This window comes from Leucopleurus acutus (genome assembly GCF_964270905.1).
Source record: "Leucopleurus acutus genome assembly, chromosome: 10".
NCBI classification, from domain to species: Eukaryota; Metazoa; Chordata; class Mammalia; order Artiodactyla; family Delphinidae; genus Leucopleurus; species Leucopleurus acutus.
Window position 1 is genome coordinate 38,166,653 of NC_139153.1, and position 27,807 is coordinate 38,194,459.

Genomic DNA, 27,807 nt, shown 5'->3' on the forward strand with positions numbered 1-27,807 from the left:
CTCCTGCATTTATTCATGCCTGTGTTGGGCACCCACTGCATCCTAGGGAATCTCCCTGGAGCCTGAGTTTTCCCAGGTCTCTTCAGCCTGGGAAGGAGAAAACATACTTTCCATAACAAATTCAAAAGAGCCATTCTTTGACTAAATTTCTCTCTCTCTCACACATACACACCATGCTTCCCCTGAAAGTCTCCTGGGGATGTCTTTGAAGAGGCAAATTAGCCAAGTGGAAAGAACTCAGGCAGAGTTCAAATTTCAGAGCCTCCCAAATCACTGTAGGATCTTAAACGAATGGTTTAGCTTCTTGGAGCCTCAGTTTCCCCATGTCTTTTTTTTTGCTGAGTCACAGGTGAGGTGGGCTCTGGCTCCCTCTTTCCCCAGCCAAGCAGCTGCCTCCTCCACAGCTCCTCCTTGGAGCACAAACAGCCGAGAGCTCTTTTTTTTTTTTTTCTTTTTTTTGGTCCACTCCGCATGGCATGTGGTATCTTAGTTCCCTGACCAGGGAACGAACCCACGTCCCCTGCATTGGAAGCACAGAGTCTTAACCACTGGACTGCCAGGGAAACCCCAGTTTCCCCATCTGTCTAACAGAGACAGTGGAAGTGCCCTGCCACAGGGTGGTTGGAGAGTGGCTATGCCTAGTTTTGGGGGAATACGGGGCGAGTAGAAGCTGATGCTCATCTCTGAGCAGGAGATGTTTCAGGCCCAAAGCAGGAGGAGCCTTTTTGTGTGGCCAAAGCTTTATGCTCAATGGAAAGGCAGTTGCTTCCATGACTCAGGCCTGGTTGAAGCAGGCAGGGCCCAGAGTGCAAGAAGTAGCCTCTGAGGGCTGAGGGAACTTGGGATGGCCACAACTCCTCCAGGCAGTCCTCTAGGACTGTTTCACTGCACAGTCCCCACTAGGGAGATCCACACTCTGATGGTGTGGCTGGAAGGGGAGTGGCACCCAGCAAATGCTCCCCAGGCACAGCCCTGTTCCAGGGACTCCCCACACCCAGCACCGATGAGCCAGACTGGGCCCTTCCTGTCACCAGAGCCGGGCTCCTCCTCCATCAGAGGTGAGGACTTCACTCATAGTTTGGGTTGGGCCAAAGCTTTGTTTTTAAAAGTGCTTCTCGCCTCTCAGCCTTCTCCTAAGAAGCACTTCTCCCCTCCCCACCCCCACCAGCCCTACTTCTGAGCAACATCAATGTGTGTGTGTGTGTATGTGTGTGTGTGTGTTGACCTTTCCACTTGGCCAACATTCCTTTGTATTTCTCAGCTCCTTTGGGTAGATGGCCATGGTAGGAGGAGTTGTTAGGAGAGCAGGTTCTCAGGAAACCTTTTCTCCAAAACCATAGAAACATGGAGTCCAAGGAAACACTAGAAAATGAAGGCTTATCCAGAAGGAGATGGGTTTCCGGAGCAGTTAGAGGAGTGTGGGTAAGAGAAAAAGAGAGCTCTAATGCCAGTGTGAGTGCCTGCAGGGTCTGGCCTCTGGGCATCCTTGCAAGGTCAGTGTTGTCAGCCTGGCATCTAGTGGGCAGGCTGAGCTTAGGCAGGCAAAGCTGGGTGACCCTGGGCAGATTGCTTTATCTCTCTGAGCCATACATGTCTTAAAGTAGACCAAAGTCCTGGGTTTGCTGTCAGTGCGATCAGCTCATACTCTCTCTACCCCAGAGGTGCTCAGACTGGGTCTCTATAGCCCTTTTTCTCTTCAGAGCCAGCAGGTGCCTGAATGTGGAGCTGTGGGCTTTGGGGCAGTAGCACCTGCTCTTAGCACCCGGACAGTCACCCCCTTTCTCCTCTGGGTCTCAGTGGATGAACTGGGGCATGCTAGGCTCCAGGAGTATCCCTGGGCCTCACAGAGGGCAGAGAACTAGAGGGCAGAGAAGGCATGGAATGGGCACCCCCCCACCCCCACCCTGGGTGAGGTGTTTTTGCTGGAATTGCAGCAGCTGTGGCTAGAGGCCTCTTCCCAGGAAGAAAGAGCAGAGCGCCTCTTCCAAGAACTCGGAGGAGGCCTGCAGGCAGGGGAGGGGTAGCGGGGAGTTAATTTTAAACCAAACAGCCTTCAACGCTTCTCAGGAACTGGTTGCTCAACATGATCTGGCAGGTCCCAGACGGGCGGGCAGGCCTGGTGCCAGCTCAGAGGTGGCAGGGGTGGAGGACACGCCCCAGAGTGGGAGGCCCAGTGACCTTGAAGGAAGTTAGGCCCTGTCCTTGCCCATGAATCAGGGCCTGTCACCCCCAACCCCCAACCACCTTGCTGAGGGTGTTGGATGGGGTGACTTCCTCCATCATAATCAGGCAAGGTGAAATTCTAAGATTAATAATACAGGTGTCATGTCCTTCCAAGGACCAACTGTCCCATCCCCCCTTCACTGCTCAGAACCTGCCACTCCTGTCCCCTGGCCTATACCTCTGGAGGTTATCTGATGAAGGCCTGCTCTGAGGCCAGAGTAAGGCTTGTGCCATTTGCCTATGAGATGGGACCCTGGGACGGGGGTCGGGGGATCGAGGATGGAGTGTAGCAAGCTGAGCCCAAGTTCTGGGTCCAAGGGGTGAGCCTCCTGTGAGTGCAGGGAGGCTGTGAGCTGAACTCCCTGGGCCTACCCCGCCCCCTAGCTGACTGGGAGTCAAAGTGCCTTCACACACATTGACCTCCTGTCCCCCGACCCTAGTGTGGCCACCCTCTCCAGGCTGACAGCCTAGGCCCACCTCCCAGCGTCCGGACTCTACAGAGGACCCCGCCCAGGGCACTCCCTCCTTCATTCCCTTTGCCAGCTGCCCAATGAGACCCCAGCAGCCTGGGTGGGGCGAGGCCTATGTTCTAGGAAAGGATCCTGAGCAAGTGCTGCCAGGAGCCGCAGTTCTTGGAATCGGCACTGCAGAGCGAGGGGACGCTTCCTGGAACCCGCTGGCCACTCCACAGAGAGAGGCTCACAGGAGGGGCAGTGACCTAGGTGAGGGGGAGGGGGTGCTGAGGCCACAGCTGGGATCCTTGCCTCCAGGAAGCCCTCCCTGACTGTGGGTGCCTCCTTAGACTCCCCTCTCTCAGCACTGAGTCTGCAGGGTCCCTCTAAGGGCTCTGCCAGGACAGGCTCAGGTCTGGCACAACCTCTGCGGTACCCAGCATCCAGCCCAGGGATAGGCACCGAGTGGACAACCAGAAACAATAGGGAAAAAGCGGGCGTGCGTGCCTGGGAGGAGGGGCAATAGGCGGGTGAGGGGGCACAGGTGAAAGTGGGATGTTAGGTGCAAGTGTACTGCCCAGGCTGGTGAGCAGTGAGGGCTACGAAGGCTAAGGGGAAGGAGGAGGGCGAGCAAGGTGGGATCAGCAGTGGCAGGCCCTGCTCACTGAGTCCCTTGCTGATGAATGGGAAACCTCTGGCCAGGACTTCTGTCTCTCCTTCAGGCCAGTCTTTTCCTAGAGTGTCTTTCCTCTCAAATCCCTGTCCCACAGCTGGGGTACAGGTCCCAGCCTCAGCATCAGGCCACCTGGTATGGTCCTAGCACCAGTGCCCAGCTGTGCAGTCTTGAGCACACATCTGGCCTGTTGGAGACTCAGTTTCCCTACTTAGAGGATGAAGAGGAGAAGCTGCAGGGCCCCCAGGACGGCTGTGCAGGTTGTGACCTAGTTCTGGGACTGGATTGGGACCTAGTCACACTTTGAGGGAGTAGCCATGAGTGTTCCCATCACAGGGTCCTGGGGACAGCAGGGGTCTTGAAGGGGTGCTGGGGGGCATGTCTAGACAGGCACAGAGGGGAAGTAAGGGCCTCCCTCTCTAGCTGGGTGACCTTGGGGCAGTCTTTTAACCACTCAGGACCTGTTTGCCCTCAGAAGAATGGAGAACGCTCCCTGGCTAAGGCTGGACAGAGGTGTGGGCAGGGATTTGCCTCTCCCCTCATGCCCTCAGGTCACTCCTTGGCTCTCACTGAGCACAGCTCCAAGCCTGCTACCCACCCCCCCCCCCGACATGTCACAGAGATGGGGCCCCCAGCCCATCCTCCAGAGGCCAGTCCTGGGGTTGAGAAGGGCTGAGACTCAGTGCCCAGGCGGGGGCTGTGAGGCAGGGTTGTGACAGAGAGGCCCTTTGACCCCTGCAGGAAGATGGTGGGGCACCCTAGGGACATAGTTCACCATTACGCTTGCGCTTTGGAGTGCTGGTTCTCTGGGGCTACCTGAGGCAGCTGGCAGTGTAGTGCTGCATTCTCCACCACTTAGCAGCCCTGGCGCCTGCACCCAGGTCAGGCTGGCCTTGACTAGGAAGATACCATGGGAGGACTGGACCTGGAACCACCCAACCTGAGTGGGAAGAGCTGCTAGGTGGCACATAGTGGGTTTGCAGAGGACACTGGTGCCCTGCTCTATATAGGTGGCTCCAGAGCCAGGCACTCTGCATGACTTGAGCCAGTCATGACTTCTTACCTTACAGAATCATGGTGAGGAGTAAATATGTTTGGTGATTTTTCTCCTTGGGGTCTCCTCCCTGGTCCCAATCCACCCCTCTGGCTCCCCCTTGACCATAGGCCCAAGTAGACAAGAGCCCCAGAAGCACTCTTTCTTTGGCCCTTATTGCAACAGGAAGAACTATGGACACATTTGCTCTTCCCACTGGAGCACAGGCCCTGACATTTGCAGTGCTCCGGGCAAAAGGACAAATGGAGGCCCACACTACAGAATCTAAATATTTAAAATCATAAGTCAAGCTACAAACTGCTAGTAAAACACGTGCTATCCTCCTACTCAACAAGTAAACTTTCATAACAATAAAAAATCTGTAAATCTGTGGTTTTTGTATGTCTGAAAGTCATAAAAATATCAGAAAGTCAGATATCAAAGATGATTCAATTTAATGATTATTGCTTATGTTCAGGTGTTCACTGATACCAAGTGAGTAAGAAGATAAAGACAGGCCTAATTCATAAGGTATTATATACTTATTCTGTAACATTCACTGTTCTTGCTTTAATTCCAGTAAAACTATTGATTATGTTGTTATAGTCAAGATTTTCACATAATTACTATTCTATTGGCAATAATGATTTAAAAGACTAAAATAAAATATTATATTCAAAGAGCACAAAAATATGAATTAAATTTAAAATATTAGAAATTGGAAGTATTTAAAATACATTCCAAAAAGTTATTTTTTAAATAATCAAAATTAGTAAAATTAAAAGGCAAAATACAAACTATAAGTTATAATGAACTGATATAAAAATTTAAGTCAAAAAGATTTAAACTAAAATTTTATTCAACTTTTTGAAATTTTTATTAACTGTTAAATATTTTTACAGAAAGAAACCTTCCCAATTCGTGTTCAAATCCCCTGTGAACTCTAAGGCTGGTTCACAGCCTCCCTCCATTTCCTTGGGGTCTGAATGGTGTCATCACGAGTGGGTGTTGGGTTTGTCTCACATTGTGCCACCGCTGAGTGTCAAATCCCCAGTGATGGTGATGCCCATGTGTTCTTTAGTCCATTTATTGTGAATTGATCATTTGTGTGCTTGTGATACATTCTAAATAACAGCCTCCAAGCAGCTTAGAAGAGAGTGGTGACAGACCAGGCACAATTTCCAATAAATGATATTGATCCAATATCAATCCAATAATAGATATTGATTTGGGAAAAAAATGAAGTCCAATGTCTACCTCACACAGGGAAATCTCAATAATTCTAGATGGACTAAATATTTAAACATGAAAAAATGACACCCTAAGAGTCTTTTAGAGCACCTCCCTAAGAGTCACAACAGTATCGATTCTGGGTAAGGAAACTTCTTCCTTCATGTGGCTCCCCTGCATTACTTGCAGGACAGGTCTGGAGAAATGAGAGCCACACCAGAAATCCATTACTGTCCATTTAGTGTCATCTTCCCAGTCTTGGAGGGTTTCCCCCAGAGGCAGGGTCAGGGACAAGGATCCAAACACAAACAGCCTATTTCAGAGGTGATGTCAAGAAGCACCAGTAGAGGATAGGGAGGCAATTTTTCCTGGTTGTTTCCCATTTCTGTACACTTGCTGGTAGAGGCACTGACTGCCCTTGTTCCAAACAATACTTTCAAGGGTGATTATTCCAGTGAACAGCCTTAGAAGATAGAGATAGCGTCTCCCTCCAGGGAAAAAGGCAGATTTATTGTCCAGTATAATAAAGATAATATCTGCCTCTGGAGTGAAGGGTGGGCAGGTTTGTTTATAGTCTATTATAAAAGATTTGGGTTCCCTGATCTCAGGGTTCCTCTCCTGTCAACCCACTGCATGCACAGGCATCATCTGGCCCTTATTGGGTCACTCTGCAGGAATTGGGGTTCAGGGAAGTGGTACAAGAAAATGCTGATACTCTTGTCTACTGTTACTGTGGAAAGTAAACTGACCTTTGTTTCTCAAGCAGGAATCTGTGTCTTCTGCCAACATCCTCGGGAATATGACAACTTGTTAGCTTGTGAGTTGGGTGAAATCTCAGAGCCTTCCCAGTTCCTGACATAGAGGACAGGGGAAGTGAGACAGGGAAGGAAAGGAAGCCGAAGCAGGTGTGTTAATGAGTGTGCTCTCTCTCTGGGCAACTGAGGTCAGTCCTCGGTTGAGAGATAGTGTAGAACGCACATCAGGGTTGTCCTACCCGAGAGGTAAGGAAGGTGGGATGTGTATCCACCAATTCCCACTATTCACTGGCTTAGGGCTGCTCCAGGGGGTGAACTCCCTGCCTATTTCACCTACCAAGCTGGCCTTTGCCATAGAGAAAGCCTCAAGCTGAGCACTGTAACTGCTGTGTGGAAACCTGAGTGGGAAGGGATATGCCCCATGCAAGCGGGGCCTTATCTGAATACTGCCCACGGCCAGTGCCTGGCACAGTGCCGAGCAGACAGTGATCAAATGCATGCCACATGGGCCAAGGATAAGGACCTGTTTACTTGCCTCTGTCCTCCACTAGGCTATGAACTCCTTATGGGCAGTGTCTGTCAATTTTTCCTTCATACTCTAGCACCAAGGGTAGGCCTGACAATTAATCTTAGGCTCCCAGTTAGGGGTGTAGGGGAGTGAGGGGATAGCCAGGCAGTGATGGGGCTCACTGCCTCATGGGGCAAAGGCAGACTCCCTGCCCACCTCCTGAGACCAAGTGGAAGGGAAGAGCTCTGGAAAGGAGCAGACAGCTCTGTCCAGGGCCATTTAATGAAAGGGCGGCACCCAACAAATCTGAAGCTTCTCTACTCTTTGTTCAACCCCCACCCTCTACCCCACCAAACACAGGCCTAGCCCCCAGTTGAGGGGTACTCAGGATGTGGAGGAATAAACAAAAGCTGGAATGGTAAACTCCGAGGGATCAATCTTGCCTAGAGTACAGTGCTCTAGGCTTCTGGGCCTTCAGGGAAGGAGCAGAGTTGGGGGCAGATGGTGAGGCCTAGCAGAGGTGCGGTTTCCTCTCCTAGCTCCAGGGCCCACCCCAGTGCCTGGCAAAGTCTGGAGGGCTGGGCTGGCCTGAGTGTGGCTTTCACTGTCTCAGCCTCAAAGGACCCTTCACACCCAGCCTAGGGCTCTAGGGGTCAATTTTATGTTTAGTAGGTGGGTGCAAAATGGGTGGGAGTGAGGGGGACAGAGGCTGAGGGAGGCTAGAGGCAGGGGAAAGTTCCAGGGGGTCAAAGAAGGTATAGAAACCATTTAAACAGAATTTGGAAGTTTGGATTTTATTTCCAGAATCAGAGAGAGATAGACAGAGATTGATTGAGAGAGAGAGGGCATTCCAGGCAGCTAGGACAGCCCAAGCAAAGGTGTAGTGTGGGGGAAATTCCTAGGAATGGCAAGGCTTGGGAGGACCCTGTGGTTGGTCCCTAGGTGGGTTTTCTGGGAGAATCAACCCAGAGTTTGATGCAGTGTGGTCATCAGGGATTGCCAAGCCCCAAATGCCAGGCCAGAAAGGTCAAGGATGTGGACAGGTGCCCAGGTCTGGCCCATTCCCCTCCCAGATCTCCCCTAACTTGCTGTGTTACCCTGGGCAAGTCATGGGCCCTCTCTGGGCTTCAGCTTTCTTTTCCATGAAATGGGGGCACAGTACTCAAGCTCCCATGGGCTCCCATAACTCAGAGACAGTAGCTGGGCCTCCAAGACAGGGTGATACCTCATAAGAACCTCATTCGCCCCTTCTCCAAGTATGGAAGGCAGCCTCGGCCCTCAGCAACCTGGGGCCTCTCACAGAGGCCACACACACAAGGTCCTGAACTGGTTCCCAGAGCCTGGAGCTCCCCCATCCAATGGAAGCCCTGCGTGGACACACCTGTGATCATGGACATGGACCCACATGCTCAAGTCCCACACCTGTGCACATGCACATATCTATGGGTACCTGTGTAGGGGTGTGCAGGTCTCTATGATGGGCATGTGTGATGTGGCCTGCCTCCCTACTGCAGACCAGAGCAAGCCTAAGGACCCAGCCAGTCATGAGGGGCCTGTCAGGAGTCGTCCATGTCCAAATCCATGAGTTCCTCAAGGACAGGGCCCCATCTGAACCACCCTACCTGGCTTACAGTTGGTGCTCAGTGCTTGCAGGTGAACAGTGGGGCTGGGGATGGGGGAGATACAGGACACTAAGGACCTCAGTCACCCATTCTCCGAACTTGGGAGGTAGCTTCAGGCCTCAGCAAGTCTGGGTCCCTCACAGATATTGGCAGGAAAAGAGGACTTGTCCAGATGCTGTGTCCTCACACGACCCTTAATTCCACCCCACCCAGATGGCCCCAAAGGAGGCAGAGGTGCTGGGCTCTTGGCTATGACTCAGCGGAAGGAAGACAGGAAGGAGGGTTGGTGGTGCTGGGGCCCTAGGGTTTTGCTTCTCATTTCTCTCTTCCTAAAGTATAGCAAGTTCCCAGAAATGAAGGTACAGAAACCCCAGGCTCTCAGGGCCACTGGGTTCCCCAGTCCTCCCACCCCTGGAGATCCCACATAGGGCCTGGGGAAGCCCCTAGTCCCTGTCCCCTCCTTGGGACATTCTTCCCTGCCCCAGAACCAGGGACTGAGTGGAAAGTCCACACCAGAGCCAGGAGGGAGTCGTGGACTCCTGAGACTTTTCAGAAGTATGTGGCCCAGATTCACTTGCTGAGACAGATGCTGAATGAGAGGAGGCACTGGAACCTCCTGGACAGGCAGGGGTGGAGCAGTCAGGGTGGGCTTCCCAGGAGAGACAGAGGCTGCCCTCACCAAGAACCTGAGTGAAGGCATCCTCAGATGCCCCACGTGAGTTCCTTCTTTCTCCTTGCCCTCCCTTCCCGTCCTCCTTTCCTTTTTTTCCCCCCTCTCTTTCCCTCTTTCGTTCATATTTTTAATTATTGGAAAAAGCCCAGTTTTAAAAAGCACACACACACTCAAATGGGCACAACACCAAACTATGATACGTTAGAATCCTACCCATGTGTCCAGAGACCCAGGTTTGGGCTGAGCTGGACATGAGCCTTCTCCTGCTGTCCCTGCAAATGAAAGAGACTGCAAGGGGCCCTTCAGAAACATGCTACCATTTGTAACCACTTATCTGTGAGAATCACTTGGTGGGGTCATTTGGTCCTGTGCCACCAAAACCAAACACTGAAAAGACACTGAACGCTGAGGCTGACATAAGACTGCAACTCCCATCCTAGCCCCCAGTTCAAATGTCAGTGCTCATCGCTGTTCACCTTGATGGACTTAATGCTAAGAAAGTGTTGAGAATTAGAACTTATAAAATACATTTATGTTTAAAATGATGCTTTTATCTTTTAAAAACTACATAGTTGAGTTCCACGTGAAACTTGGTTTGAAAGAACAAACTCTACAGCTCTAGGGCTCTGGGCAGGAGGGCTGGGCAGAATGACAAGAGACAGAGGATTTCTGTGCAAGCAGAGAGAGTGGGGAGCCCTGGTCAGTTCTTGAGCTGTGGGAATGCCTTCAAGAGGGTTTTAGGCATATCCACCTGCACCCTCTCCCAGAACCTCCCAGGCCTGGGGACCTGAAACATTCCGCCTGATATGGCAGGCTTTACACTTCCTTATGCTGCGAGGGGACTCACTTTCCCACCTGTCAGCAGGGAACCAGAGTCTGGGTGTCTGTCAGTCCCACCCCACAACCGGAGTACATCAGAGCCTCCTTTCAGCAGCAGCCACTTTCACTGCCCTCCCCTCCCCCATGCGCTCCTCTGCTGTGGGGTTTGAAAGTTTGGCACCAGGGGCAGCTGGGAGGGAAGGAAGCTCACTCCACATCTGGTGCTTTCTGTTTGACTCACCACTTTCCTCTTTGCCCTGGAAGCCCATGTCAGCCCTGGGGGCACCCCAGCTGGGTATCCGGGCCCCGGGCTGCAGCTGGCCTCTGTGGCCTGCTCACTCCCCTTCCAGCTGGGATGTCAGAGGACTGGGTTCAAAGCCCAGCATGGCTACTTCCTGCTTGTGTGATGTTGCACCAGTTAAGTCTCAGTTGCTTCATCTGTCTAGTGGGCCAAGGAAGGCTCCCCTCATGTGCAGACAGAGGATTTATGATAAAGTGTGTGTGGCACAGGGCACCATTACACATGGAGATGCCCAGTTACTGTTGTTGACAGAGCTCAGGCCTGGGAGGGTGGTCTTCACAACTCCATCTAAAGGGCTGCCTCTAGGTTATGTCCCCACATGGTCACATTTGGATCTCCAGACACCCCTGCCCACTGCCCCTGACACTGCCTATGGGATGACCTGAGGGCACCCCACTCTCTCAAGCTGTCTGTCCCTAGTACCCCAGTGTCCAGTTCAGGGTGGCTCCAGGGCCCCCAGGTTCCAGTCAGAGCCCTGGGCCCTATCGTGGTCCTGGCCACCCCCCACCCTACATCCAATCCCTCAGCAATGGATGCAAGTTGGTTCTCTTCCAGAAGGCCTGTTGCTATATGCCACTGCTATAGCCCCTAGCGGCCTCTAGATCCTGGCCCAGTTGCAGCCTCCTGCCCCAGTCCCCTCTTCCTGGCAGCTAGAGAATATCCTCAATGCCTACCTGACCCTGTAACTCACCCTGAGACCCTTAAATTAGGCTCTGGTACCCAGAAATGCATTCAGAGCTCATCCAAAGGCACCCACCACCACCTCACCACAACATAGTCCTCTCCACGTGCCTTCAGGCATCCAGGCTTTTGCCCAGACTGTCCTCACTCTGGGCCTGCTCTATCCCTGTCCTGCACCCTACCCTCTTCAAGCCAGGTGTGATGACCAAGGCCTCAGGCCCTGGGTCATTATGCTTGCACTGGAATCCCAGTTCAGCCAACATATAAGCAGGTTCCTTAGCCTTTCCCAGTTTTAGTTTCCTCGTCTGTAAAATGGGAGGGTTCACTGACTTTGCCTTATGGGATGTCTTGAGAGTGAATAAGATAATCCCAGAAGCACTTGGTTCAGGGTGCACCATTCAATCTCCAAATTTTACAAGCTCTTCTGACTGGTATCATCTCCCCGGGGCCTGGCACATAGTAGGGCTTGGGAGACAGAGGCCTGAGCCTATGCTGCACACACCCCAGGAGAAGGGCCCACCAGGGTAGGCACTGGGCTTCTGGAAAGCCCGCTGGGAACAACCCTGGCAACCCCTGTTCCTGCTCTGAGGATCCACAGGCCCAGGTGGACTGCTGCACTAAGCTCTGCAGGGGGCAGCCCAGGACCTAGCTATGCTGACCTCAGTCTCTGACCAGTCAAATGGGCACCAATGGTGGCCTCACCCTCCCTTCCAATCCAGCGGTGAGACCTGATCCGTGACTGCACCCTGCTGAGCCTTGGTTTCCTCATCACGGAGATGATTAAAAACCCAGTCTGTGGGGTTGTGTGAGGATTAACACCAATAAATGTAAAGCAGCTGCTTGGGGCCTAGTGCCCAGCAGGAGCTCAAGAAATGATGGCAAGGAGATGGAGGAGGAGGAGGAAGGCCCAGGGGGCTGCCCAGATACTTCACTCAGCTGCAAGGTCTAAGGGCAAACAAGGCCCAAGCAGCTCTAGCTCGGGGTTCACTCTACTCGCCCACGTAGCTTGGCCTCACACTGATTCCCAGGAATGGCAGACAAGACTATACCTGGAAAGCAAGGCAGGTTGGGGGTCTGCAGCTGATAAAGGGCTGGAGGCTGGGAGGCAGAGAAGAGACCTGGGTTTGAGCCCCAGCCCTGGCCTGCTGAGCCTTAATGTTCTCATTTGCACACAAGGATCTCTGTGGGTGCTTCAAGTCCCAATAATCTGCTCCTGGGGCTCAGTAGGCTGGGAGACCTGACCCCTCCATTCCCCTAGATGCATGCCCCAGGAGAGGGCTATAGACCCAGCATAGCAGGGGGCAATACAGTGGAATCCCTCGCTCTGAAAGGCGAAGTCTCTGAGAGAGACCCCAGCCTCTGAGGAGCGACCAGACAAGGCCTGCCTTCCGCTGGGCAGAGCTGCTCTGAGCCACCTCACCTCTCCGCTCAGTCATGGCCAAGGCCAGGTGGAAGCCAGCTCAGTCCAGGGCTCCCAGTGAGGCTGACGTAAGCTTCCCTTGCCTCTCCTACTCTGTGAACTGTAAAATTGGCTTTTCCCCACTGTTTCCCTATAGGATGATTGACAGGAGTGTCATCGGATTCCTGGTTATGAGGCCAAAGATGCTAAAGGTTCCTTGGCAGGGTGCATAACCAGTTCTCTCAGGGAGGGATGAAAAGAGGAACCCCTGCTCTCCTCACAACTACCATCAGGGCTTCAAATGAGACCCAGATCTGTCCTCACACCCAAGGCTGTAGTTGGGCTAATATGGCTGACATCAGGGATAGGGTTGAAGGTTCCAGGTAGCCACTTCAGCTCTGGGGATCATGAAGCTGAGAATCCTAGGAATGACCCACTTCTAGCCCAGCCACACAGCCCAGCACAGGCTTGTAGCAGGAGCTGGGCACTGCCTGGGGGCTGGAAGGAGCCAAACCTCCATGGCTTACATGGAGGGATTACCTTGGAGTCAGGGGCTGCTTCACTCATTTCAGGCACAGTACCTGCTCACCCTCACACCCTGTTCATTATCACACACTCCAGGGGTGCTGGGTCAGCCACGTGACTCCACGGGAGTCAGGACCAGGCTCGGATCCAGTCTCTGAGGTCCCTCTGAGGGCCTGGGTGGCCCCCATACCACTGGAGATAGACCATGGAGGCCAGCTTTGCTCTCTCCCCCTGATTCCAGTTCCATTCCCCACAGCTCCCAGTGCCTGGGCCAGCTTCTCTGGGTCTCACCCTGGGCAGTCTTCTAGTCTCTCACTCCAAGAAAGGGTCAGCTCTAGGGAGCCTGGGCATCTCAGGTCTCCAGGTTGTGAAGGGTTTCCCACCCCCATCCCCACCCACCTCACTGCTCAGAGGAAAAGTGTTCAAAGCAATCTATCATGCACCTCAAAATCTTTCAATCTCTGCCTATTTCCAAATTCCAATTCCAAAGCCACTTCCATTTTTAGGTATTTGTTAGAGCAGCACTTCACTTCGGGTACCAAAATCCGTAATAGTATCCTATTGCTGCTACAACAAAATGACCACAAATTTAGTGTTTTTAAACACAAATGTATCATCTTACAGTTCTGGAAGTCAGAAATCCAAAATCAGTTTTAAGAGGCTAAAATCAAGATATTGGCAAGCTGGCATTCTTTCTTAAGGCTCTAGGGAAGAATCCATTCCCTTGCCTCTTCCAGCTTCTAGAGGCCATCTGTATTCCGTGGCTCATGGTCCTTCCTCCAGCAATGGCATCGCTTTGACCTCTGCTTCCACCATCACATCCCCTTCTCTGACACTCCTGCCTCCCTCTCATAAGGACCCCTGTGATTATACTGAGCCCACCTGAATAACCCAGGATAATCTTTCCATCTCAAAATCCTTAAATCTGCAAAGTTCCTTTTGTCATGTAAGGTAACAAATTCACAGGTTTATGGGATTAGGACATGGGCATCTTTGGGGCCATTATTCTGCCTACTACAGGAGGGAGAAGATTGCTTTACCAGTCCCAATCCCTGCCCAGATGGCCTGTCCTAGGACTGGGGGGTCATGAGGGGGGATCAGGCTGCTGTTCTGGCCAATGCTGGCTGGGGGCTGGCTGGGGGCTGGCCGGGGCCCAGAGCTCCAGGAAACCTGGCGCCTGCCCCTGCTGCAGAAAGGACGGCCTGTACTCGGTGTGGCCACTGTGCAGAGATCAGGTGCACTGTAGCCCAAGAAGTGGCTATGGCTCAACTTGAACTGCTGCCTGGCTCAGGTGGGAGGCTAAGCCCTCGTAGCTTCTTCTCCCTGCTGACCAGAATATGTGAGAGCTGCTGTCAGGTACGATATGAGCCACATGGGAAATTCCAGCTCCATTCTAGAAAACGCATACACTGTTGGCTTACTGGTGGACATTTACTGAGCTTAGTGTATGCTAGACCCACATGGGACCCCAGAGAGAAGACAGAGACAGGAAGGCTTCCAAATGCATGAGACAGAATGTCATTGCTACTGGAAGAAGTGGGCTAGGGTCTGGTGGGGAGAACCCAGAGGTCAGATGGGTGGTCCAGAGGAGAGAGCATTTGTGTTGGAGCCTGAAGGAGAGGATTATCTGGACTAGAAGTGGTGGGCAAGAGCATTTCTGATGAATGCACAGCCTGGTCAAAGGGAAGGAGGGGTGTTTGAGGAATGGATAGCTCTGCAGGGAAGCTGGAGTATAGGGCAGTGGAAGAAAGAATCCAAAGATGGACAGGGAGGGACATGCTGGCCTACGTAGGTTAAAGCAGTTCTCAAAGCCAGTCAGCAGTGGAATACTTTGCTCTGATGGAAGCTTACTCAGAGTACTGATGAGGCTTTGGGAGGGCTCCCCAAGACCCTTCCCATAGTCATCCTCCCCTACCTCTTCAGATCTGGACTCTGCAGGACACGGAGACCACATTCAGGTCATGGGGAGCCAGCCAAGCGTTTAGAGCAGGAATTGGGAGAAGTTAATGGCCCAGGGTCCAGGTGGGGTTAGGGGAGAACAGAAAGGGTACATGTCAATAAAGCAGCTAGATGGGCCCCATGGAAAGAGCCATGGGCAGCTGGGAAAAGCATACAACTTGAGGCAAAGTGTCAGTTTCCTCAACTGTCAGAAGAGATGTAATTGCTCTTCCAGAGTACATCCATCAGGGACTCCTACACCCTTTGCCCACGCTTGGGGCTCCAGCTGACAGAGGCTGGGTGGACATCAGGCACATCCCTCAAGACCTCAAGGGCCTGTAGAGCCTGGACTCCACCATCAGCCCCACATCCTCCTGCTGTTCTGTCTCCTGGGCTCCATGACACATGCTAAAGGAGGCAGCTCATCTCTGCTCCAGCCCCAGTAAGGAGGGAGGAGACAGGGCAGGTGAGACTGGCTTTCCCTGGGCTGGAGCCACAGGCTGCTCTGGCCTGGACCTTGGGGCACTCAGGCCCTGGTGAAGAGGGAAAGGAGGGACTGAGGGGAGATCTGGCTGGCAGGCTACCAGCCTCTTGGTGGCTCCATCTCCAGAGGGCAGAGAGAAGTCAAGAGCCCAAGACTGAAATCCCTGCCTTCCCTTTTTTCCAGACTGCCATGTCTCTGCCTGACTCGTGTTGGTGCCAACCACAAGACACACACGAGGGTACAGCATCCTCCTTATGTCTGCCCTCCAAGGCAAGCAGTGAGAACGTTCACAGTGCCCCATGAAAGGTGCAACCCATGGTCTCTTCAAAATCATCATATTAAGATAAAGAAAGCACTTGGTCCCATTTCTCAGACTTAAAAGCCAAGGCTGACAGAGTTGAAGTCATCTACCCAAGGACATACCCTAGTGAGGGGCAGATGCCAGGATCTGCACCCAGGCTGGTGTAGCCTCAACACTGGAGCTTAACGTCCAAGCCCCAGTCAAGCCAGTGGCTGCAGGCTTGAAGCCCGGCCCTGCCAGTCCACTTGGCCTGCACCTCTTTCTCAGGGGAGTCAGGCCTCATGGGAGGAAGTTGTCCCCAAGGGTGCCTCCTGCTTCAGTGACCCCAACTATGCCTACACTGTCACTCCCCATTATTATGTACTCTTGGGGAGCCATAGCCACATGCTTGCCAAGGCCTGAAGCCAGGAGGGTGAGACCATCAGGGAAGCCATCAGTGGTTGAGGTGTGGGACAAGGAGGCAGCTACCCTGAGATGCTGTGAAGACAGCAAGAGCCCAAGGACACAGGTAGGAGAGGAAGGGCAATACTGGTGAGGCAGGCCAAGATCTGAGAGCAAACGGGGGCTCTGAAAGCCCACGCCGCCTTTCCAGGTTCCTTTTGGAACAGCCATGGCTGGGAGTCCCTGGCTCCTCCTCAAAGGAAGCCATGGGCGGCTTGAGGTCCATGCAGCTGGGTCTGGGCAAGGAGCAGGATACGGTAGCCCTGGGAACTGCAATGTGGCCTCTGCTAAGGCAAATACAACCCCCAAACACAGCGAGGGAGTAGCTCAGGCCAGGTATAACTCCAGCAATAGACTCTCCCAAGGCAGGGACCTAACTTCCTATCTCCACTTGGCCTCCTCCCATCATGGGACCTCAGGCAGGCCATGTCTTCTGTTGTGGAGTCCCTGCCTGGGGAGTGGGCCCTTGAATACCAGCTACATACTTTACCTGACTGACTGAGATTAAAATGAGGCTGCCATCTTGCACTGGCCTTGGAGCCAGAAAAGCCAGCTTCTCACAGGGAAGGGAGCTGCCCAAGGTCCCACTGCAAGACACAGCTCTAGAACCCAGCATCCTGGCTCCATCAGAGGATGCTGTCTACCACACACTGCCTCTGGCCACTGCATCACCAGGTCAGGCCTCTGAAAGTGCTGGGTTGGGGGGATGGGAGGGGAGACCAACAGAATGAGTCAGCCTAGTCTGCCATGTTCCTTGAGACCCACCCTGATGCAGGCTAACACCAGCACCTGCCAACCTGGAGGTTTCCTGTCTCTGTGGACAGAAGGGCCTTTGGGCCTCCCGGCAGCCACCAGCCTGCAGACCAGAGCTAGGGTGGAGGTCAAAACCTGGTGCCCACTCTGTCTCAGCTTCTCACTTTCCCCAGCTCCTACCAGGGACAGATGGGTTTTCAGAAACCCCAAGGCTTGGAAGGAATGTTTTAGCTCAAAACTATGGGAATAAAAAGTAAACACAAGCCCTGTTCACCCCTCACTGGCTCAAGCTTTCACTTAAATGAACGTGGACATGTGACCCCAGAACTGTGCAAGGCCCCTCAGCCCCATCCCCACCAGGAAGTAGGCTGCCATCCCCAAGCTCAAGCTCAGACGACGTTCCTGCGCTCAGAGCTTAGGCCCAGTTAGGGGCGTGTGTTGAGTGCTACGCCAGCCCTTGTGAGGGAGCTGATCAGTGCCAAGTACCTTGGCTTCCAAGGCCAGAAGGAGCAACCATGTGCCTTTCTCTACACTGCTCCCCACACCACCAGCTGGGGCCTGCCAGCCAGCCCTGCAAAGGCAGAAGGAAGCTCTTACCCCCAGCACTGCCTAAGGGCAAGGGGTCAGGGGACCCACAAATCACAATAACAAAACATTAGGTCACCACTTGCTGGTCTCTCGCCACTTTATTGGCCGTATCTCCCAACATCCCTAGAGCAATTCCACCCACAGAGACAAAGCAACCTGCCTTGGCTACACTGACCCGATGAGGCCAGACTGGGAATCCAGTCTGCTGAGCTCCTAAGCTGGATTGTGGGTGCTCTTGCTCTTTGCTGGCCCAGGAAGGACACCCCCGCCCTCGTGCCTACTCCCAAGTCTCCTAGAAATGTAGAGCATGGAGAATCACAGAGCCATGGGAAATGCCACAAACATCTGGGATTCTGGAAGGCACCATCCACCTCCCTCCAAGTAGCATTCCAGGTAGAAATGTCAGCCAGGCACTCTGGCAGGTTGGGGCCCTGGCCAGGCATCCACAGGGCAACCATGCTGTGGCCCACACCTCCTGATATGTAGGAACCGGGGCCTAAGGAGACAGGGACAAGGGGCCAGTTACTGCCTGGGCCCTGGGGAATGAGCAGGGGGTGGGAACCGCATGCTTGCCCCACAGCCAGAGCTGTGATAGTCTGAGTGGAAGGACCAGCATGGCTGTGGGGACTGGGGGGAGGGTAGAGTCTCACCTCCCACAGAAGTCCCTGCGCACAGCCACAAGATTGAGGGACAGGTCAGGCTGGCTCTGAAGCCAGCTGCCGACGAGCTCTGGATGTCTTGGGTCCACTTCCAAGAAGATGCTTCTAGGTGGGGGAGAAATGGGTCAGCTCAGCTGGGCAAGGCTGGACCTGCATTTCTGGGTTGTCCCAGCTGGGAGGGGTGGAGGTAGAATGATGCCCAGGGCAGGCCCAGTACATACTGGGAGGGGAGGAGGCTGTTGAGGTCAGACTCAGGAGACACCCCATCCATACCCAGAGTCCTTCAGGAGCCGAGGTGCCAGGGCCAGGATGTGGGTAATGATGTCCATGCCCTCCTCCCCACCGTCCAGGGCTAGTGGATCTTCATAGCTGAAGGGGAAAACAGTGAGAGCTAAGGACCTGGGATGGGGTATCTGAAAAGTATGGAGAAGCTGACCAGGACTTCCACAAAGAAGGCTCTGTGGAACTTACACTCTGGGCTGAGAAGAAAGTCTGAGGACCCCGAATGATGGCAGCTCCGATTCCCCTACCTCCTACAGGCAGCCATCTACCAGGCAGTGCTGGGCATGCTCAGCGAATCCCATTGACTGACTACCCCCAGGGCATGAGGGTCTCCCCACAACAAGGATATTCCTATTCTTGGCTTGGGGAGGCATAGAGCTGGCCCTGACCACTCCTGAGAGCCAGGAATTTGGAAGCCAGCACCCTGACACTCACTACCACTGCCTCATCCAGAGGTTGCTGGGCTACCCCTGGTTCTCAGACCGTTTGAGAACAGGATGGTTCAGTGCAAAGCCTGGAGTAGAGTCTTAGTCCCAGCTTTCCTGCTAAGCCCCCACACAATCTTGGACAAGGTCCCTTCCCTCTCTGGGCCTCAGTCTTCTGGAAAATGATGCACCCATCTGACCACCTTCTATGTGTTGTATACTGTAGTCTGATATTTTAGTCATTAGTGAGTCCTCCCCATGGCCTGGCAAAGCTCTACCACTCCCCTTTCAGAGGCAGGAAACTGAGGCTCAGAGAGGTTCAGTGGTCTTAAGTGGGAAGGCAGATGCTAAACCAAAGTAGGTCTGTGGGTTCCAGAGTGAGCCTCTCTTTCAACACCACTGCCCCGTTCAGCCCCCCAGCCTCCCCATCCCTCCCGATAGTATGGTCCTCCAGGGCAGACCCATCCCATTAGGCCTTCTCAGGCCTGGCCTCCCTGGTCTACCCCACACCTGAGGATCTCAGGGGCCAGCTTCTCCATGTCCCGGTGGAAGACGTAGGGAGGGTTGCTGACGACCAGGTCCACAGGGCCCCAGGGTAGAAGATGTGCCCAGCTCCCATCTGTGGTCAAAGGGAACACACAGCAGAGAATGGGAGGTAAAGGGTGGAAGCTCCACGCACTGCTATGTCCCTTGGGTAATCCCTCTCCCCAAACCACAACTTAGGCCTATCTCCGGACCCAATAAACTAGACTTCTAGATTAGTGCCCAGTGTCCCCAGCCAGCAGCCTGGCTGGGAGTGTGTATGCTCTGACATGGCAGTTCTCCCCCTGGAGTGTCCTTGCCTTCTCTTCTTCCTATCAAAAACCTCCTCAATAAGCAAGACTCAGATCAAGTGCCACTTTCAGGCAGCCATCTCTGATTGCCTGACAAAGCAAGCGCCTCTGTTCTCTGCCACCCCGCTGGCCTTGCCACACTCTGCCTCATAGCCAACATGGACTGAGTATATGGAGGGCAAGCCTGGCCTCAGTCAGTTGATTCCTAGTGGCTCTGTTTACTGGCCCCACCCTGCATCGGGTATCACACTCCATGGTGGGGGCACATGAAGCTCAAGGATGCTGTGGGCATGTGATAGAGCCAGAGCTGGAGCCAGAACTCTGCGGGCACTCTGTAAAGGATGCAGCCAAGTCATGCTGTGCCTGGGCCAGGCGGGGGCGGGCAGACACTCAAGTATTTTGGTCCCAAAGGCTATCTCTTGAGCTTCTGCTTACTTCTTGACAACAAACAAACCCTAGTTAAATTCATTAATTATGGGGGATACGAAAGGTAAGAAAGATCCTGTGGCTGGTCCCTTCATGGGTCAGGTCAGCCCAGGAGGCAACAGGGACTTGCCTGTCCTCAGCAAGGATTGGGGGTGGGGAAGGGGTGTGTGTGGGGGGTGTGTGTGTGTGGGGGGTGTGTGTGTGTGTGTGTGTAAGCCATCCCTCTATCTCTGCAGAGTGCTTCATCCACCCATCAGCATCTGGACCCAGGATCCCCACCCAGGGAAGATGGGTGGGGAAAGTACCTAAGGTCACATCGAAGGGGATGATCCGAATCCTGTCCTGCAACCGAAGCCTGGAGAGATAGGAAGGTAAAGGTGAGCATGGGGAGGGGGAGAGGGGATGGGAGCAGGGGTGGGAACAGACTCCTACCCTTGGCTACAAAGAACGGGAGAATAAACCCTTCTTGGACCAGCAAGACACCTGGTGTCCATTGTCCATTTGTAACCCTGTGGGACCTACGCCAGGCCTCCCCCACTGCCTCCTCCTTCTTGAGGGTGGACATTGGCGGGTTTGATACCTGGATAGAGGTTGAGATCAGGCCCCAAAGTCTGACTCCCCCTACCCTGACCGTCTGCACCCAAGCCCCCCTACCTCTGAGCATTCTCATGGGCCAGGCAGATGGCGGCTTCTCCCTTGTCCACAGCAATGACTCGGCTCTGCCCCAAGAACAAACAAAGGGTACGTGGGAGACAGGGTGTTTGGAAAGGCCAGGCCTGGGGACCAGAGCCCTCTTCCAACCCTCTGCTAGAAGAGGAGGGAAATACTCAGTAGCTTTTCTTCCTCTGCGGTCAGGGTCTGGCCAGATGGAAGGGGATGGGACTTAAAGGCTATGACCATGGTGGGCTGGGGCAGCTCTGTCTTCCTCCTATTTTCAGTCATTTCCTCTCAAGTAATTCTAGCAGAGTGGGTTGGGGAGGGATCAGCAGGAAGGACAGTAAGTGCCGGTCACAGTCTACCCAGGGTTGGGTAGAGGGATGCATAGGGGGCTCACCTGGGGGAGCTTGCTCAGCAGGCTGAGGGAAATGGCTCCTGATCCACAGCCCACCTCCAGGATGAGTGGGCCACCTTGAGCTCCCACCACACGGGGCCCTTGGGTCACCTCCTCCAGCACCCATTCAACCAGCTCCTGCAAGGGAGATAGATCGTGATCAGAGCTGGTACTGACCTGACTCCTGTGGGTCTTGGCACAGAGGCCCAAGCATAGTTAGCCCCTGTGTGAATGTAGAAGGGGGATGGTTAAAGCCAGACTGAACTTCGTTGTCAGCTGCGGCCATGGGCAGGTCACACTGCCTCTCCATGCCTCCGCTTCCCCATCTGTAAACTTGAGCACAGTTGAGAATAACCCACCTCATTGGGGGCAGGTGGAGATTTAACAGAAGCACATTCATGAAGCACTGATCTCATGCCTGGTACATGGTAAGTGTTCAGTAAGCCTCAGCTAATCCTTTTACAGACATCCTCTTGTTTTGTGCTTACAGCAATGTTAAGAATCATACTTAATGGTCCCTGGCCAACCCCTCTGTGCCTGGCCCTGCTTCCAGAGGTTTCCCTGTATTAATCTGTTAGACCCTCATGAGGAAAGTGAGGTCCAGGGGTCAAGGCCCCGCTGGGAACCTGGCCTGCAGCTCATGGTGGCCAAGAACCAGGGGCCAGTGTGTCCCCAGCTTCCTCACAGCCCCCCCAGAGAGGCTCCCAGGTCAAAGGGACAGGAAATTCCCTCCATGGAGGGGCAGGGGGATGACAGCCCTACCTGAGCCCCATATCTGAAGGGGGCTGTGGCACACACAGGGCATGGGGTAAGTGGGCATGGCATGGGAAGAGGTGCCTAACTGCACTGTACCTGCCTTGGTGGCAGGGGGACACTTTCAGACACTGTCACTTTAGAAACAACAGAGTTTCAAGTCTCACCCACCCATCTGTCACCTGAAGACTGTGCATGGAAGCCAATATAGGGTGAGGGTGGAGGGCCGCTGCTGTGCATTGGCCAAAATGTTTCTAAACAGCAGTAGAGTGGGGGCCCAAGTAGCCAGGCATGGAGCCAGGGAACCAGGGAAAGGGCATGGAGCCATGGAGCAGGGAAAGGGCAGTCCCTCAAAGGGACCTGCCCTTTGGATGAGGGCAGGAAAGGCCCCCCTGGAGGCTGAGGATTCCTGGGGTTCCAGGCAGGGCTGGCTCAGGGAATGAGGGGAAGAGTCAGGAAGTAGGTGTTTCCTTCATCTGAAAGAGATCTACTTCCTCCAGGCTCTCTCTACCATGACCTTCCTCACTGTGGGCCTAAGATCTAGGATGGGGTGTGCTTCTCCCACCAAACTGAATGCTCCATGACGTGAAGACCAGGAATCTAACCCATCATGGCATGTCCCACACGGGCAGGGCTTGGCCCACAGAGCAGCCTCTTGGCTACTTCCCAAGCCCTGGGCAAGCTCTCAGTGGCCACAGGAAGCTACCCTGAGCCTCAGACCCGCAGCTTCCCCCAAGCCCCAGTGTCAACAGTTAGGCCCCGATAGAGCAGAGGGCTCCAGATCACTCAGACTCATTTTCCTCATAAGCTGCTCAGTGCTGAGTCCCTCAAAGTATTTCATCCTTCATCCCAACCCGGGAGCAAAGTTCACCTGTCCCCAGGGTAGCAAGTCCAAGGCAGGTGGAACTTGGCCAGTGGGTCCAACCTTTTCTGTTCCAAGCCCCTTCTGCACCAAACAAGCTACTGCCTATGAGTGAGACAGACCCTCTCCAGCCAGAGAGGGCTTCCCCTCACTCCTTCCCACCAGGCCTGTACCAGGCACCACTGGAGAACTGGAGTGCTGGCAGCAAGCTGCGCCCACAGCACTGGGACCAGCACAGAGCCAGCAGTCTAGGGCTGTGGCTTGGAGCCTGCGGTCACAGCGGCGAGGCCACATACTAAGTGGCCAGCTGGCCAGCTGAAACTTGTCAGGGGCATGAACTTCTCTTGGTTTCCTGACCACAGACAGACCTACCCTGGCTGGAGAATGACCCCTTAGTCAACCACACTGGCCAGCCACCTCAGAGAGACATCCTGACATCAGAGACACACACCACATGTGTGAATGGCTACCCTGGTCAGGGCATGAAGATGAGAGACTGGGCCCCCACTGCCACCAGTGCCCCTTGGCCTCTCCCTTACCCTCCAGATCCGGGGAAGATTATCTTGGCTGTAGGACCACTTCAGGTTTGGGGGGGGGGGGCGGGGTAGGGATGGAGACCACTCCCAGCAAGTCCAGAAACTCTCTTCCTCACCTAGTAAAGAGTCTCCTCAGCCTAGAGTTGGTGGCTCCTTGGGGGAAGCTGAAAATCGAGCTGGTTACAGGCCCAGGGCACTTTTCCCAGGTGAACAAGGGGAGAATCCAAGAACACTGCAGGGTCGGAGCAGAGGGGAACGTGGGAAGGAGGCAAAGAGCAGGCAGCTGTCGGCTCTGCCTGGAGCCACTGCCTCAACAGGACTCCACACCCCTTAAGAGGCTGGCGCAAGGCCTCAGCAGGACCTGAGTGCCATAAGGACCCTCATTAGGATTACATTCTTGATGAGGCAGCCCCAAGAAGGCAGCATTGCCTCCCTCAAGCTAATCACAGACAAGGCACTGAGCCTCCCACACCTCAGAGAGCCTCACCTCGCCAAGCTGGGCAAGAACGGCTCACACTTCCAACCTTGGTTTTCCCACTGTACACACTGCCAGTCCGGGGACTGAGCCACCTCCCCATCCCCAGAGAAAACCCAACTGGTCAGGCCACACACCGCCTACAACTTTGCATTTCAGAATTCTGCACCCATCATCAGAAACCACCCTTCAATGGATGGAGAGAACGCAAGCACCATGGTCCCTCCCTTTTTTTTTTTTTTTTTTCTTCATGGTCCCTCCCTTGCACTAATTCTCCCCACTCCCCACCACAGGCCACGTCCTCTCAAGTTCTTGGTAAGGCACTCCCCAATGCGGCTTCACATTGGGGCAACCTGGCAAATTCTGAGAAACATCTGTACAGTGAGGCAAGGACCTGGCCTCCCAACCGCAGCCTCCCTCCTCTCCCCCACCTCTTATAGCAGAGCTGCTCTCCTGGCCCAGACCCACCCAGGAAAGGGGGGGCCCCCACATGGGAGCCGGAAGTCCACACCCAACACTCAGAACCCTGGAACACATGGTTGGTGCCAGGTCAGCTCTGAGGGCACTCAAAGGTCATCGCAGTAGCTTCCCTCCCATGCCCTGACCCTTGGCAGCCTCAGGGGATGGTGAGTGACCTCCTGGCCAGAGGTCGCATGCTTGGAGGGGCCACAGGTTGGCCTCCCAAAAGTCTGCAGGTAGCAGGCTATATCCTGCTCTGGGTCTCTGCACCTATCCAGCACATCCAATCCCAGATGGTTCAGCCCCTTGTAAGGTATGGGGCCCTGACGCAGGAGACAGGATGTCTTGAGTGCTGCCCCCATGCTCCCTGCCTTGACATCCCTGTGACTTCAGCAAGGTCTCAGACTCCCTACTGTCCCTGCCCTGACACTGGGCATTAAGGCAAGGACCTGGCCTCCCAACCACATGATGCAGGGGGCAAGTGGGGTCAGAAGGCTTCTTGGCTGAGGGAGAGAGGCTGGGAAAGTGAGAAGGGGCTCTGGGTCCCTGGCTGGGACAGGTGGATGAGGCCTGATATTTCCCAAGAATGTGTGTGTCTTTCTGGAAACACCCCTTCTCAGAACCCGGTGCCCTCTGGCTTGCCCACCAGCCCCCACCCACATACCCCTCCACCTGCTCTGCTCTCTCTGGCTCCCAGCCCTGCCACCTACAAGGTCATGGGGAAGCCCAAGAAGGGCCATAGAAAGCATTTCTCCCAAGACTAGGGTGTCGCACCTACACACAGCATGCTGGGACCATACACTTCCCAGTCCTAGTAATTTGAGAAACACAGGTGATTACCTGACTAGATAGTGGATGTAACAGGTAAAAAGTCCCAACCAGTTCCCTGGTCTGGAGGCCCAACCCTCTCATCATCTGGGCCCAGAGGGGGCAGTGACCTACCCAAGGTCACAAAGCTGTACCAGGCTTCCAGATGTCCAGCTGGAGCCCTCTCCACTTCGCCCATGCCTCGTGAGGAAGAGGAGGGCACTTGTTTCCCATGGGTTGGGTAGGCTATGGGCCCATGGGGCAGCTCCTAGGGAAATGACAGGAACCGGCTGAGTACTTGGTGGGCAGCACTAGTTGGGGCATCTTGAGCCACTGCCAGCCTAGGGGCTGGGGCAGTGGCTTGGGAAGTGAGGATAGTCAAGGAGGTGAGCAGGAGACCTCTTTCCTCTTGGCCCCACCTACTCAGCCAGCCAGGAAGGGCGCTGCCTCTAAAGGACAGCAGTCATGGGGCTCCAGCGCCCCCTGGTGGAACTCTGGGACAAGACAGGTGCCCTGAGCCCCCTTCATTCCCATCCTGCCCAGTTCTGATGGCACACCTACCTCCGTTTCTGGCCGAGGGATAAACACTGGGGGTGCCATCTTCAGACTGAGGCCCTGAAAGTCCCACTCACCAAGGATGTACTGCACAGGCATCCTGCAGAGGGGGCAGCAGGGTGATCATAAGTGCCAGCACCTGGACCAACAAGACCATGTCTGGGTTGGGATACCACTTGTGGCCAAAAGTGTCGGGTAGGGTCATGTCTCCTACGCCCCAGAACTCGTAGCCAAGACCTTCCTTCCCTCCCTTCTTCCTATTTACTACCATGACCCCTCTCTCATCACTCTCTCATCCCAACACCTCCCTAGTCCTTGGACACTTTCTTCCTCCCTGACCATGAACTTGGTGGAGCTGAAGGAAGCTGGACCCTGCTCCCCACACAGAGCCCTCTGGTTTGGCCCATGGTGCTCACCTTTGCAATCGGTAGCTACTCAGCTCCTGGACATACTGTAACTGCCAAGGGGTCAGGGGCTGGGTCCAAAGTCCTGGCCTCAGGCTCTGAAACTGCACCACAGAGAATGTGAGTGGCTGGCTCCCCTGACCCAGGTTTCTTTTGTAGACAATGCCAGTGGGTCCAACACTGGCCACCTTGGTGATCCCTGAACCCCTACTGCCTGGCACACACTGTAATAGTTTGTTGGATGAATGAATAAGTATCTGCCTAAGACATTCCTCCAGAAAAATCCCATCATTCTCGGCTCAGCACTCTCAGTGGAATGGAAAAGCCTGGATGTCTCTTCCCCAGAGTCCTCCCTCCCCCCATTTCCTGCCCTCCTGACAACACTGCACTTAACTGTTTTGGCTCCAAGGACATGAGCCACGATGTACTCACTGGATTCCCGGGCCTCAGGGATGCCCCTTTTCTCAAAGACTACTGTCCAGTGGCTGACCAGTTCTGTGGCACTCAACAACCGAGCCGGAGGCAGACGGGGTTGCCGTGAGCTGAAGGTGCAGCCCCAAATGGCTCCCCTCCACCCCAGGCCAGATAGAAGGGCCCTCAGCATTCTGCCCCGATGTCCCACATCTCAGGGAAAGGATCCCTTGGGTACTTCCCCAAGGTCCCCAAATCTTTCTCGTGATGTCAGCTGCTGAGGATGGTGGCTGGCCTCAGCCGGACGGAGATGGAGAAGGTCACAGGCTCTGGCTCCTCAGATGTGGCTGCCCTAGAATAGGGAAGGAGAACCAGGAGAGTAGCTGAGACTTGTGGGACCCACTCCTCTCGGACCTGTTGCCTGAGAGAGGGCATGCTCTTGCTCTGTCGCCTCTTTGACTCCATTTTAGACCCTCACCCACCTATCTGAGTTTTCTCGTCTTGGTCAGTGACATTTTCTTCATGTTTTTGGCTCAAGTGATCGTAACCCATAGCTCAGTCCCTACTAATAAATGGGCTGGTGTGGATCAGGGCCCAGGCTTGGGGGTTGGACAGATCTATCTGACCCAGAGGGTGTGACTTCGGGAAAGTCATTATTTCTGTGTTTCAGTTTCCTCGTCCATAAAATGGGGAAAATAACACAAACTCCACGGTGAGAAGTGCATTGGTCAATGAATATCAAGGGCCTGGGAGCCAGCTCAACACATAGAGGAACTCAATTTTATATGCTCTTGACTAATATTACTAGGAGGAGGAGACTGCCCTTGCTTGGGAGCTTTGCTTTTGACATTTTGCATGCACTGTCATTGATCTGTATGCTGAAAATCACCCCTCCACCCAATTTAACCCATAGTCCTAAACACCAGCATAAACTTCCAGGTAAAAAATTGACAATTTCTGTTAATTTTATATGTAAGTTATCACAAACAAATTTAACTGAAGGTTTAAAACCAGTGGTCTCCTTTCCTCTTACAGAGACCAGGGTTCAAACTAGCCTTTACTGAACACCTGCTAGGTGCCGCTCTTCAGAGACAAACAGAGAGGAAAATGAGACTCCGAGACTGGAAGCAACTTGCCCAAAGTCACCCAGCTAGGTACTGTCCCAGTCAAGACACAAGTCCTTTTGACTCCAGAGGCAGCTCTGTCTACCAGAGCGCCGCCCAAGGAGGAGCCGAGGCCTGAAGTCAAAGGCGCAGCTTCCCTCTCAGTTTCGCACCGCGAGGTCGCCTCTCCACAAGCCTGTTTCTCCATCTGCACAACGGGGGTACAGACTTTTTAAGGAAGGCTGCCAGAGCTCTGACGAACTCGAGGTCTCGAGGGTGTTACGCATACCTGCCTGAGAAGCTTCCCCACTCGCCCGCCAGCCTGAAGAAACTGCCGCAGGCTCGGCGCCCGGACATGCGTGACCCG

General features: G+C 54.0%; 1 protein-coding gene across 2 annotated transcripts; it reads right to left on the minus strand.

Moving 5' to 3' along the window:
* HEMK1 (HemK methyltransferase 1, mitochondrial release factors N(5)-glutamine) lies at positions 1 to 27,795 on the minus strand. Of its 2 annotated transcripts, XM_082847681.1 has the most exons (12): positions 27,730 to 27,795; positions 26,321 to 26,689; positions 25,939 to 26,030; positions 25,529 to 25,622; positions 21,079 to 21,213; positions 20,679 to 20,743; positions 20,330 to 20,379; positions 19,276 to 19,384; positions 18,332 to 18,427; positions 18,050 to 18,163; positions 6,361 to 6,463; positions 1 to 87 (listed from the first exon to the last, which is right to left on the minus strand). In XM_082847681.1, exons 2-11 carry the CDS (start codon positions 26,528 to 26,530, stop codon positions 6,370 to 6,372), a joined length of 1,059 nt encoding a protein of 352 aa, XP_082703807.1. In that variant the 5' UTR covers positions 26,531 to 26,689; positions 27,730 to 27,795; the 3' UTR covers positions 1 to 87; positions 6,361 to 6,369. The 2 variants fall into 2 exon arrangements, with proteins under 2 accessions (XP_082703807.1, XP_082703806.1); XM_082847680.1 differs by lacking the exons at positions 1 to 87; positions 6,361 to 6,463 and adding an exon at positions 17,484 to 17,895.
* Positions 27,796 to 27,807: the final 12 nt, after the last annotated feature.

What these genes read in the sequence shown, in the direction of transcription:
- HEMK1 (XM_082847681.1), bottom strand. Translation starts at nt 26,530, where the DNA reads ATGCTGAGGGCCCTTCTATCTGGCCTGGGGTGGAGGGGAGCCATTTGG. An exon ending in AGTAGCTACCGATTGCAAAG is followed by an intron (nt 25,623 to 25,938) that starts GTGAGCACCATG and finishes CCCCCTCTGCAG; the next exon opens with GATGCCTGTGCAGTACATCC. An exon ending in GCCCATGAGAATGCTCAGAG is followed by an intron (nt 20,380 to 20,678) that starts GTAGGGGGGCTT and finishes CTATCTCTCCAG; the next exon opens with GCTTCGGTTGCAGGACAGGA.